General features: G+C 37.8%; 1 protein-coding gene across 4 annotated transcripts in view; it reads left to right on the top strand.

Annotated features, from left to right (window-relative positions):
• The window catches only part of CDK6 (cyclin dependent kinase 6), a 212,262-nt gene that overhangs the window by 54,577 nt on the left and 145,159 nt on the right, over positions 1 to 12,526 (top strand). For all 4 annotated transcript variants that reach the window (XM_014452397.2, XM_006084953.3, XM_006084952.3 and 1 more), the window contains exon 3: positions 7,496 to 7,631. In XM_014452397.2, coding sequence (XP_014307883.1) covers positions 7,496 to 7,631 — 136 coding nt within the window. The remainder of the gene's footprint in view (positions 1 to 7,495; positions 7,632 to 12,526) is intronic.

The raw sequence follows: 12,526 nt of genomic DNA, 5'->3' as shown, positions 1-12,526 counted from the left end.
AAAAATCGTGCAATAAATGTGTGGCCTTTGTGACTGGTTCCTTTTACTTAGCATAATTTCTCAAGATTTATCTGCATCATAGCATGTACCTGTACTTCATTCCTTTTCATTACCAAAAGTATTCCATTATATGAATATGCCACATTCTGTTTATCTGTTCATCAGCTGATGGACACTTAGGTCATTTCTACTTTGGGGCTATTATGAATGATGATGCAGTGAGCATTTGTTTACATGCATCTGTTTCTTCTTTTATAAAATAAGTAACATCCCATAGAATTGTTGTGAGGACTCAAAATGCCAAATATGGAGAAGTAGCTAGTAGACAGGGAGCAAACTAACAGGTGTTTGTTAATAAATTCAACATATTAGTGTGTGATTCCTCATTTAACATCAGTTTTAAGATTTGACCTAGAGTTCCACGCTTTCCTAGTGACCTAATTCTTCTTCTATAAAATAAGTAACATCCCATAGAATTGATATAATTTTGAAAAATTTGATTCATTCAATAAACATTGAGTACCTAGTGTGTGTTAGAGACTGTGTTGGGGAGAATTAAAAGAATATAATAAGCAAAGTTAAAGTTGTATTTATTTATTTTTTTGCTGCAAAAAGCTGTTTCTGTTTGGTCCAGTGCATGGGAGAGGGCTCCAGGGTGGTTAAAAGAATGGCTAGTGGTTTCAGGGACAGAGGCTCAGGCAAAAGCCAGACACCAGGGGAATGTAGAGGGCCTCTCAAAGGGTTGTGCTTGAGGGTGAGCCTTTCAGAGATACTTGCCCAGCCCAGCCTGGAGGTCACAGCCTTTGGAGGTGAGTCGGGTGGTCACCCGTCTACTTGATGCGTTTCACCTGCTCATCCAGGAAGTGGTTTTCCAGGAAGCCCTAGAGATGAGGGTCTGTGCAGGTAGAAGACATCCCAAATAGCTCCTCTGGGGCCGAGCTAATCGCACACCAGTTTTGTGCTGATCAGTCCCAGTGTGTTTCTATATACACAAGTTTTAGCGTTTGCTCAGTTTTAAATATTTACTGTAGTGCAAGTCACATCTTGTAAACTTGTCCAGTTTTGGGGATTCCCTTTTAATTTGTAAAACATTTTTTAGCCAATGGATACAAAGATATTAACTCATAGATCCACACTGCCAGGTGTATGCAGATAGAAGCTAAAACTAGATTAATAGAATCTTTAAAGATGAACTGGGAGAAAATGAATCATGAAACTGTCTTATAACACTCTCTTTAAGGCTGTAAGGAATGTAATGATTCAGTAAGTAAAAGATGTTGACTATTTGCTTGTCAGGTTATGGGTAGCCTTAAGTGTAACATATTTGCTTGTCAGGTTATGGGTAGCCTTAAGTGTAACAGTACGAAACAAAAGGATTTCCCTGCTTTAGAGTTACTATTGATACACGTTCCTGTCTGTTTCCCCTTCTGAGCAACAGTGAGGTTGGAGAGGGGTTGTTTAGTGGAGGGTTTCAGGAGAACATATGTCCTAGCCTTGGACTCAACCTTTAAATGAATTAAATTCTATAACTTTGTATTGTTTTAAAGTATTTCTTGCCGCCTCACTTTATTTTCTGTTCTAGGTGCCATATTTCTGTTTTGTGATGAGCTTGTCTCTCTTCTTCCTTTCTCTACTTTTGCCATAAAGTGTTCCTTAAACCAGGAACCTCAAATAGGAATTCTGGGAAGAAGCCTCATGGCTTCTTGGGAAAGATGAATTAGTCTGATCTGCGGCTGTCAATTACTTATGCCCAGTGGACATGCTCATGGAGAAACCATTTCAGGCGAATAGTCTCCCAGCAAGTCAGAGAATGGGTATAGGTCACTGCTTATGTGCTTGAGCTTAATTCATTTTGTCTGATATATAAGACGTACTTGAAGTCAGATAGTAATGTTTCAAAGTCATTTGATCATTTCAAAATATTGATGCATGCCTTAGAACTATTTTTTGTTGCAACAGAAACCCAACTCAAACTGGGGAAGCATGAAAGTGACATTACTGGCTCCCATAACTAATAAATCCAGGGGAGGTCAGCACAAGCAGGTCCCGGTGCTTAACCACTATCACCCGGAATCTCTTGCCTGTCATCTCTCTGCTCTGCCTCTGTTTGGTGTTGGCTGAGTGTTCACCGGGGAAGGCTCACTAAAGTGGTGGCAGAGATGGCCGTCAGCAGCTGCAGGCTGATCTGTTGCAAGTTTAGTAATCCCAGAATACAGAGAGCTCTACTGTCCCAGAAGTTTTAGTTTAAAATTCCTGGGACTGATTCTCATGGTCCTGTCCATCCCTGAATTAATCATTGTCACTCTTTTTGTCCAGGGTAGATTACATGCCATCCAGCGCCCATGCCCCCAATACCATATTACCTGAGTATAGGATAGAGTCGTTCCTCAACAGAAAATGAGAATATGGTTTCCAGAAGAGGTGGTTGATGTAGAAAGGCAGACACCACCGATGTGTACTATACTCTATATTATAAAAGGCTTGTGGCTCTCGCGGCGGGTAGGGTGAGGTGCCGGCAGCATCTGCGGAGCGTGGGAGGTGTCACAGGGTGGTGGACGTGGCCCTGATGGCAGGCTAGGCCTAGGAGACCCTATATGCGCACGATTTAATCGTGTGCTGGGCCTCTAGTAGATGTAGAATGAATTTACTCCAATATGATATATAAAGTTTCATACACTGTTTATAGAATTTATTTGGAATTGCTACATACCCATGCATCATTACTTTTAGTTTTATGTATCAGCCTTTTCTCCCACATCTAGATAGTAAAGCTCTCAAGGGCAATACCCGCCTTTAGATATATTGGAATCTCTCAAACCAAACACAGTGGCTGCACACAGTAGGTACTGATATTTTATCAGTGCCTAAAATGGCAGTTTCCTTCTGGCATCCAGGATGCTCATTATTGTTGGTGGCAAATACTTCTTACACCATCCAGTGTCAGTTGAGAATAAATGCACACCCAGTCCATATTTATTGAGCAAAATGTGAACACCCTGGCCAGTATTCAGTAGTGTAGGCCTAATAGAATGTGTGAACATAAATTTGTTGCATGCAAGCTATAGCCACAGAATGTGCTTTTGGGCTATAAAGGAAGAGATTAGAGATTTTTAAAAAGTCTTCTCAATTCCAAAGACAGGCTGTAGTTCAAGTAAAATTTTGTTTAGGGCCCTTAGTCAGCTGTGCCCGACGTCTTATATTTGATGTCCAAAGATTCAAGCAAGATTATGGGGGGAAAAGTGACAGGGAAAAATCCTCATAGGACTTCCTGTGACAGGTCAAAGTTTAATCACAGCAAATAATGCAGATTTCCCTTCTATTATAAGCACAATAGAAAGGCAGGGCTTGTGTTTCCAAAGCATGTTGTTTGGGAGACCTTTGTAAATGATAATCTTTGGAAATCCCAAATTTATTGGATGTAATCCCATCCATTAGATGAAGACAACTTGCCTATGCAATAGATCCAGAATAGCAAGTTAGAGAACACGGACAGGAAGCAATCATTAAGAATTACAATGGGTAGGATGCAGAGTTAATTCACGGAGATGTTTTGTTATGAGATAATTACATCATCGGGACAGCTGGAAAGCTGCGTGCTGTGCTGGACCACAGTGCTTGCTCCAGCCCTGCAGCTGGGGGTCAAGACAATAGAGACAGTGAGAGAATTACTTTATGAGATAGTGGGGGGCTTGGCTGACTTAATTGTGCCTCTTCTGGATTGTGTTTTCACAGCTAAACTGGATTCATGGACTCAGTAAGTGCTGAGAACCCCTTTTCACTTCTACTTTTTTAAAAATAATTTTTGAAGATATATTTTTATTGATTTCATAGCAGAAGGGAGAGGGAGATAGGAACATCAATGATGAAAGGGAGTCAGTCATATATTGGTTGCTTCCTTCATGTCCCCTGCTGGGGATGGAGCCTTCAACCCAGGCAGTGCCCTGACCAGGAATCGAATCCTGCCCTCCTGATTTATGGATCAACGCTCAACCACTGGGCCACACTGGCCAGGCCACTTCTACTTTTTGAACAGTCACTTGGGTCACATTAAGCGAAGCTCTAATGGATAAATATTGAATGGTAGTTTTCATTTCCTCTCAAAGTAATCTGAGATATTGCTCATATTCAACACAGTGTGGTTATATTTCTCTTATGGAACTGCAGTCATTGAAATGGTATTTTTGTCAGTTTACTGACTAGCAAAAAAAAAAAAAAGTTTAAAAAGTCTTGAGATGATAGTCAATACAAGGAATCATACAGTTGAAGTTATTTTCCAGTGTTTGTTCAAATGTTCAGACCTGTCTGGCTCTTTTGGTTTACAAGTGTAGAGGTTCTAGGCAGCCTGGCCACATCCTCATTGGTTTGTATAAATATATTACAGATTGTTGCCCTCTTGCCAAATATCAGGGATTTCAGTTCTTTAGCGTAGTTACTTATGTGAGATTTGCATCTATTTTCTCTTTATTTCCCACCAAAGTGCCTATTATTTTGATTTGTGGTAATTCCAGGGGGAGTCTTTGTAGATGAAAAAGCATCATATATATTATATTCTAAAATGCTTAAGATTAATATTTATAACTGTTGAGTCACAAGACATTTTTCTACCCATTATGACTAATATAACTTTTTTACTCTGATAATGTTTACTGAACAATTAAGTCAAACTAAATTTCTTATTTAAGTGAAAAGCAATATTTCCCAGTACTTCTGTGGAGTACTGGGCTATAGGATGTTGATACCCAACATTAGAACCAAAAAGGGGATATTCTGCAGGTACTCCTAGGACTTTTACTTCCTTAGTTGTCACCTGTGAATTTTGGAAGAGAATGTAATACGCTCCGTTTCCCACATGAAATTAATAAGCCACCTTTAAAGAGGATTATCTCCTTGAACAGCATGAGCTGCTCCTACCTCACAGCATTCTTTTTGTAGCCTGGAATATGTATATACATTAAAATTCATATAAGAAGATTCCACACTGTATACTGTGACACATCTCTTTAAAAATTCCACTTTTTAAAAATTGCCAGTTAAAATTAAGGCCTTTCAAATCGGCAATTACAAAATAGTCATGGGGATGTAAATTTCAGCATAGGGAATAGAGGCGATAATGTTGCAGTAAGTATACTAGTATATGGCGACAGGTGGATAGTGGAAATATCAGGGGGAACATTTTGTAAAGTATATGATTGACCACTATGCTGTATGCCTGCAACTAATACAGAATAATACTGAATGTAAATTGTAATTGGAAAATAAAATTTTAAAAATAAATAAAATAAAAATAGGGCCTTTTCTCAAAATGGTGAGTCTTTAATATTTTGAATAAAGTGATATAACTTTGAGGAAAAGTACTTGGGTGGGTTAGATGTTATTCTTCTATTGTGTCATACAAAGAGTGCTTGCAAACGGTTTCATGAGCTGAAGCAACATTATATGCCACGGCTGTTTGGTAACTTAACGGTTTGAGAGCAGGTGACGTTGGCTCAGCAGTGTGTTATGGTCACTTCATTCTCCAGTTATGTCCCAGTCAAACGTTTCTTTTCCTTTTGGAAAGTACTTAAATGTCTTACATATTAAAAACTCTAAGTGCAATAAGAACTAGACTTACTGAAATCATTGCCGCCAGAAGCAGTGGTAGACACTGTGTCTTCATAGAGGAAATGTAATGGGAAGCATGTTTAAAGGAACATTTATGAAGCACAGGAGCAATGGTGAAGCCCCATGTTTGAGCTTGAGTTTGGTATATTCCATCTTTGGTTCATTGCTATTTTATTTTATTACAAAAATAGACGCAGCAGATAGGAAGAAGCTTGGTTATTTGGAACTCCTTTTTCTTCCAAAGGAAATAAAAAGTGAAGCCATCAAAGTCTATGGGTCTAATGGGAAGAAGATGGTTCTCAGGAGCCTATGAATACATGATAGGTTACTCGGAATTACCCAATATATAGAGTTGTTTTGATAGACGTCTCGGGTGTCAGATCCATGCACGATAGCAATCATGTTTTTCATAGTGTGGCACTCAGATGTCTTATGATACTTTCTTTAATACATTTACTAACTAGGAGTTTGTACTTTATCAGAAGAGTATTCCAGAATAAGTCACATTGGTGACATTGGAAGAGTTTAGAATTTAGAAAAAAATAACTTTGGAAGTAGATGATTAAAACTTTAACAATCAGAATATTTGGAAGTAGATAAATGTGAGGAAGAAATTCAGTTGATCTTAGTGGATTTGAATGGCGTTGTAGAACTCACCTCAAACTGCCCATAATTAAAAAGTAGTTTGAATCTGGCTGTGAAGTGCGTGTGGTTGGTGGTGGTATTGTCCACCCCACTAAATTTAACTTACAGTGTTCTTTAGTTAACATTGAGTTTAGATTCACAGAGAATGTTGTGGGTCCCATATAGCCTAGAGACATACAGTCGGGTGGTATGGTAGCCAGGTAGGCATTAAAAATTTAACAGAGGTAATATACAAAGTGGATAATTGAGAGTCAACCCTGCATTTTAGTAATTGGGTTATGTGCACATTTATAGTTAGTCCCTTTAAAGAGTGTTATTAAGTTTTTTAAATGAAAGAAAATAATATGAATAACATTTTATTAGCCTTTTCTGAGTGTTTATATTACATCCTTGTCAAGAAATTTACTGACATCTTGTTTATGAGTGGCTTAATTCTTCAAACAATTGCTGAACATCTCATGTACTAGAGAGTGTACTTTTATGAATGAAATCAAAGGAAAATGTGTCTTTGACTCAATTGTTTTGCTGCTGAAAACTTTGTTTTCGAAACTTAAATTTTGAATTGGTGTAGGATTTTATGAAAGAAATTGAATTCGTCCAGCCGTACTTGATCATGAAGTTGGTTAGTCTGTCTTTATCATTCAAGGTGACATAGTTTTCCAATGCACTTTCTTCCCCTGAAAAAAAAAAAGTTTGAATTTTACAGTTTTAATGAGCATGATATTTGGAATTTTAAAGCTAGGAATGTATACCCTTTCTAGGGAAATCATTTGATTGACCAGGATGAGAAGGCTCTCTTAGAAATAAACCAAATTTCTCCATATTCCATCCTACTTATTTTCACAGACATGATTGTTCACACCCTAAATTCCAGTTAAAACTTCATTGCAGAGTCCAGCATCTCCAAAGAATGCTCAGTCAGTCTTTTTAATAATTCTCGAACTGTGAGCTAAGAAGAACCATGTTTTTCCTAGGCTGCAGTGTTTAAAACTATCAGCAGCAGCAAGGCCCACCTAAGGTCTTAAATAAGGAAACACTCCACACATATATTCTCAGGCTCCACTCGCCTTCCTTTCTCTTTGCTACTGTGTGTCAAGTCCTATTGGGTATCCTTACAAATTATCACAGGAATGGTCAACACTGGCCCTGTGTTTATTCCTGTTTGATCAAAATGAGGGACATATGTAGGATGTACAGGTTATTTCTTTGCTTATTGCCACCTACTTACACTCTCTCTTTTTCCTTTTAGGTTATTCGATGTGTGCACGGTGTCACGAACAGACAGAGAAACTAAACTAACATTAGTGTTTGAACATGTTGATCAAGACTTGACCACTTATTTGAATAAAGTTCCAGAGCCCGGAGTGCCCACTGAAACCATAAAGGTACCAAGAATCGTCTTTTTGCCTGGTCAAACAGCCACATTATTATAGTCTATTAAGCAGTGGCATTCTTTCCTTTATGAAAATTGCCGGAATTGGAGCTTTTGGAACTCAGTGTATAGATAAATATATTTAATATAGCTAAGTGGGGTATATTGTAGTTCATTAATGTTAGGGCTCAGTGGAAAATCCTTTAGTTCTTAATACCTTTATTGAAAAATATCTATTTGTTAATTATGTGGCCCTAACTTTGGAAAGTATAATGCAGTAAATATAGCTCAGTGTTTTTCTGATGATTCATGGACTCTGAGAGATATAATCTGAAACATCATATGTGAGCACATTAGATATTTTACTTGTATATTGACTCCAGGATATACCATGCTATATGAATCAGAAATACTGGTCTCAGGCCCTTCTTTCTTCAATTTTTCTCATTAATAAACACATTTATAGGAAGCCAGTGCTAAGGACCATCCCAAACTCTTGGGATTTAAAGATGACTTTAGGTTTTTTAGAAGTCAGCAAGCTAAATGCAGTGTGCTGACTAGAAATTCTTTCTTCCTTTAAGTCTAATGGAAAAAGCTGCTTATAAAGTTTAGTTGGTGTCTTCGTTCTACTTAATTGAACTTCCCAGTAGGTCTTTTAGATCTATGCACATCATGTGCAGATTTTCATGAAGACCCTTTGTTTTTGTGAATTAGGTGACTTAATTAAGCAGACTCCTTATCTTATTCGTTGTTTATAAATGAGTTAAATCATATTTATAGGAATAAACAGATGAAAATAGTTTACCTTTTTTTTAAAAGACAAATCGTCTATATTATTTTTAAAAAATATATATTTATATTGATTTCAGAGAGGAAGGGAAAGGGAGAGAGAGATAGAAACATCAACGATGAGAGAGAATTATTGATCAGCTGCCTCCTACACGGCCTCCATTGGGAATTGAGCCCGCAACCCAGGCATGTGCCTTGACCGGGAACCGAACCTTGACCTCCTGGTTCATGCTCAACCACTGAGCCACGCCAGCCCGGCAAAAAATAGTTTATCTTTTAAACAGAGTTAAGAAATGTCTTTTAATGATAGCAAGTGGTATTCCCAGATACTGACATGTAGAACTTGATTTATTTCTTTGGTCTTAGACTAATATAGAATTTACTTTCTCCCATCTGCCTTTCATAAAAGAATATGGTGCTCAATAATTACCCATTTCTTTCTGAGCAGTTTTAAGGACATTAGATCTCTTAAAATGTAGGTATTCCTAACTACCTGTTCTTGCTCCTCTTCTAGCTCTGTACCCATCTTTCCTCTCAAATTCTGTTCCATTGACTTTAGTTTTCTTCTTTTTGAGTTTGTCTTTGTGCTCAATACCTGTTTGTTAGAAGAGAGCCCATGATAGGCTTATTTTCCCCATTTACATATATCACATAACAATGTTTCAAGTTCTTTTAAATACCTTTTGGGGATTTTTTAAGGCAGAAAAACACCCTAAGTATTTGTGATGGTTGATAGTTGGGTGAACTCATTGGGGAAATCTTGTAATTATTGCATAATGCTCATGTCAATCTTTGATAAAGTAATTTAAGGGTATAATCCTGAACTGATCATTGTCATTGAGAGGATCGTGAGAATAAAATAAAACCATAGGTGTTTCTTTCCAACATTTTAAATTGCACCTTAATTCTAAAAAAAAATTGATAAATACATATAGACAGCTTATTCATACTTTGTCTTGAGGTTTTCATCACATTCTTTAATCTCTTTTCTTGATGTTCCAAGATATAGCCATTCATGTTGATGGTGACCTTTGCTTAAAAAAAGCTTCATGCCTACTGTACTACAAAGTCAACAAATACCAAATTTTGTCTCATAGGCTTATCATTGCCATATCTTGCTTTCCTCTTTCTAATTCAGAAGTTATTTTTTTATCTACTTAACTATGGAGGACTTCATTGCTATCTTTGTTTAATTTTTATTTGATCATTTGAGATTGGATATTATCTTCTTGGACTTTCATGTTTAATTAAACTTATAGGCAGAAACACTTTTAGGGTTCATGATAAATTTTCAGTGTCTTTGCTTATATAGCACCTTCCATTTATGGGGACTTCATGAGAAAAAAAGGGGGGCTTTCAGATTGTTATTTTTTCTCTTTCATGCCTTTATCTGCCACCCTATGAGAAAGGATCAGAAAGAACTGTAGACAAATTCCTTCCCCTTATTCCTTAGTCATTTGTTAACTGCCTCCCAGAAAAAGAACCACTATATGACAGAATGTATATGGGGAGAGGCTCCTGTGTAAAATCATAATGCTTTCAAAAAGTAATGCCCTCTTTTTCTGAACTGTCATTTGGTACTTAGGCCTCCCTTTAATAGTACATTATCTTTCCTCGTATAAGACCTGGCTTATCGACTATCTAATCAAGTCTTTGAGAGCCTAATATTCTTTGGACGTTCTGTGAATGTAACATGCTTGATGAAGTTGGCAATATAATTTCACGAGAAGGAATTCGAAGACCCTGAAAGGGCACACAAAAGATCAGCCACCTCTCCAGAATAGGACAGGGCTCTTTTAGTGCAAGACCATATGGCCTCTTTGGATGACTCAGTCCTGGAACAGAAATTATATTTTATTTATGCATCTCTGACAAATGAATTCTCTAGGGCTTGAGAAAGCCGAAAAGGTTTGTGTGTCTGCATGGGTCATTTTCTCTGTGAATTACATTTCATTTTATCTTCAGTTGAATGTTTCTTAGAGATTTCTGTTGGTTGTAATAGTTTCAGTCAGAGATTACATGTACTATTAGGTTTGTTTTACAAAACCCAGACTTCAGAGGCTGACACACACTCCTAATAGCACCTGTTTTCTGCCTCTGGGCAATATCTGTTTTAATGAATAATATCTGCCTGCAGTAAACAGTGGCTCTGGTGTCAATATGGGATGCCCGGGGCTGGTTCATCTTTTTAGAGCTGACATCATGGGAGGTGACTGACCGGTCCCCTGTTCTGCAGATGAGCAGAGTCTCCCAGAGCTTCCCTCCTCTCACCCCAGAGGAGTCGAGCCAGGGCCCCTCTCTGCTCCTGGTGGTCTCCACTTTGCCTGAATTATGAGCAGGTGATTTGTCTCATCTTTGCAGGACACAGAGCAAATTAACATGAAAATATCGCTTCTCAGAAAACAAGGCAGGCTTGAATGCCCTGTCGCTGCTGGTCATTAGCCATCTGCCACCAGCACTCATACTCTGTTTATCACATTTGAAATTCAGAGCAGATGTTGCATAATAAGGTGATCTTAAAAACAAGGCAAGAGACTCAAAGAACAAATACTTCACAATAACGATAAGGATCCTGGAAGGAAATTCTTTTCAATCTAATGTTATGACTGGAGTAATCGAAGAGACCATGTTTTTTAAACCCACGCGCACACATCTCTCCTTATATTTAATGCGAACTGCTTTTCGTAGTAACATGGAATAAATTGAAAAGAAAGTACATATGTGAAAGATGCCTGAGAAGACTGTTTAATAAATTTCATTTTAATAAGCAAAGTGGGATGTTGTAATAGTAGTTCTGGTGCAAAAGACCTCAGAGGTCAGCCTTTTACTCTAAGATGGGCCTCAACTTAGAGCAGTTTGACTTCCTATAGTTCACTCCTATAGCACAGTTGGATCTCTTAAGACTCATAGCTGGCCAGCATGGTTTCCCTGAAATTCTGGTTTTTTATTGGTCCTCTAGATCCTATGTACCCCATACCTTCTCTCTCTCTCTCTCTCTCTCTCTCTCTCACACACACACACACACACACACACACACACCCCATGCTTTCCTAGCCTCTGTGTAGCTGGGCCGCAGTTTCCTCTTCACTTTTTACACCCTGAGTCCTAAGAGTCTTTCATGTAATTGCACTCCCCTTCCACATCAGTGTAGCATTTTAAAAGATTGATTAGTGTAATATTCTACCCAACCAAGCTTTGCCCATTCTCTACCCTTATTATGCCTTATAAAAAGCACATTACTCGTAGTGTATTACCTATTGTGCTTAGAGGCATTCTGGTTTTTTAAAAAACAAGTATCTGAACTGTTATCAGGAATGTAACCTATATTATAGTTTTTCTTTGAAGAAAGTTAGCTTCAAATATAGTCTTTTGACTCAAAGGAAACATTTTCTCCACACAAACCAGACCCTCATGCACACCCTTACTTGTGTATGTCCTCCCCCAACCCCCACACACAGAATTTGGGGGGATTTTTTAAAAGAGGAACCTCAGATATATTGCTAAGCAAAAGTTAAGCAGCCAGTCTGAGAGGGTTAAATCAGAGCCGCACTAGCAATTGGCCATTGACTCCAGTAGGAGAGATAGATGACCAGAAGTGAGTCAATACTGAGTTTACCCCAGATTTAGGGGGAAATGTAGGACCAGTGAGCTACAACTGTGGTACCTTTCAATAATTCAAGAAGCTTCTTCAGAGAATAATATTTTTAGATCATCTGACTTTGAGGTTTCTTCCAGAAATAAATCTTGAAGCAGTTTCCTGGGCCCTTGTAGTAGCTGAATTCGTATCTGGAGAAAGAGGACAGAATTATGGAAATATACTTATCTAAAATATGTAATAAAAAAGTATAACAGTTATTTAGTGGTTTGGATTTTTTTTTTCTAAAAGGAAATATGGGTTAAAAAGTAAAAGCTAGTGTCATTCTAAAGGTACTGCTAGACTGACTCACTAAAATAAATAATGACTAACTAAAACAAGCAAATGACACTTTGATCAAGCTCAGTTGGAATCTCTTTAGAAAATACTCTCTCACCTTAGGCATTGGATCTGTTTGTAGAGTCCATTAAAAAGTTACCAGCAGTATATACCCAGTCTATATCACCATAGCAACAGATAGCAGA

The sequence above is a fragment of the Myotis lucifugus genome, unplaced genomic scaffold, assembly GCF_000147115.1.
Source record: "Myotis lucifugus unplaced genomic scaffold, Myoluc2.0 scaffold_15, whole genome shotgun sequence".
NCBI lineage: Eukaryota > Metazoa > Chordata > Mammalia > Chiroptera > Vespertilionidae > Myotis > Myotis lucifugus.
The sequence above is the reverse complement of the archived record's forward strand: the minus strand, read 5'-3'. Positions and strand labels throughout refer to the sequence as shown.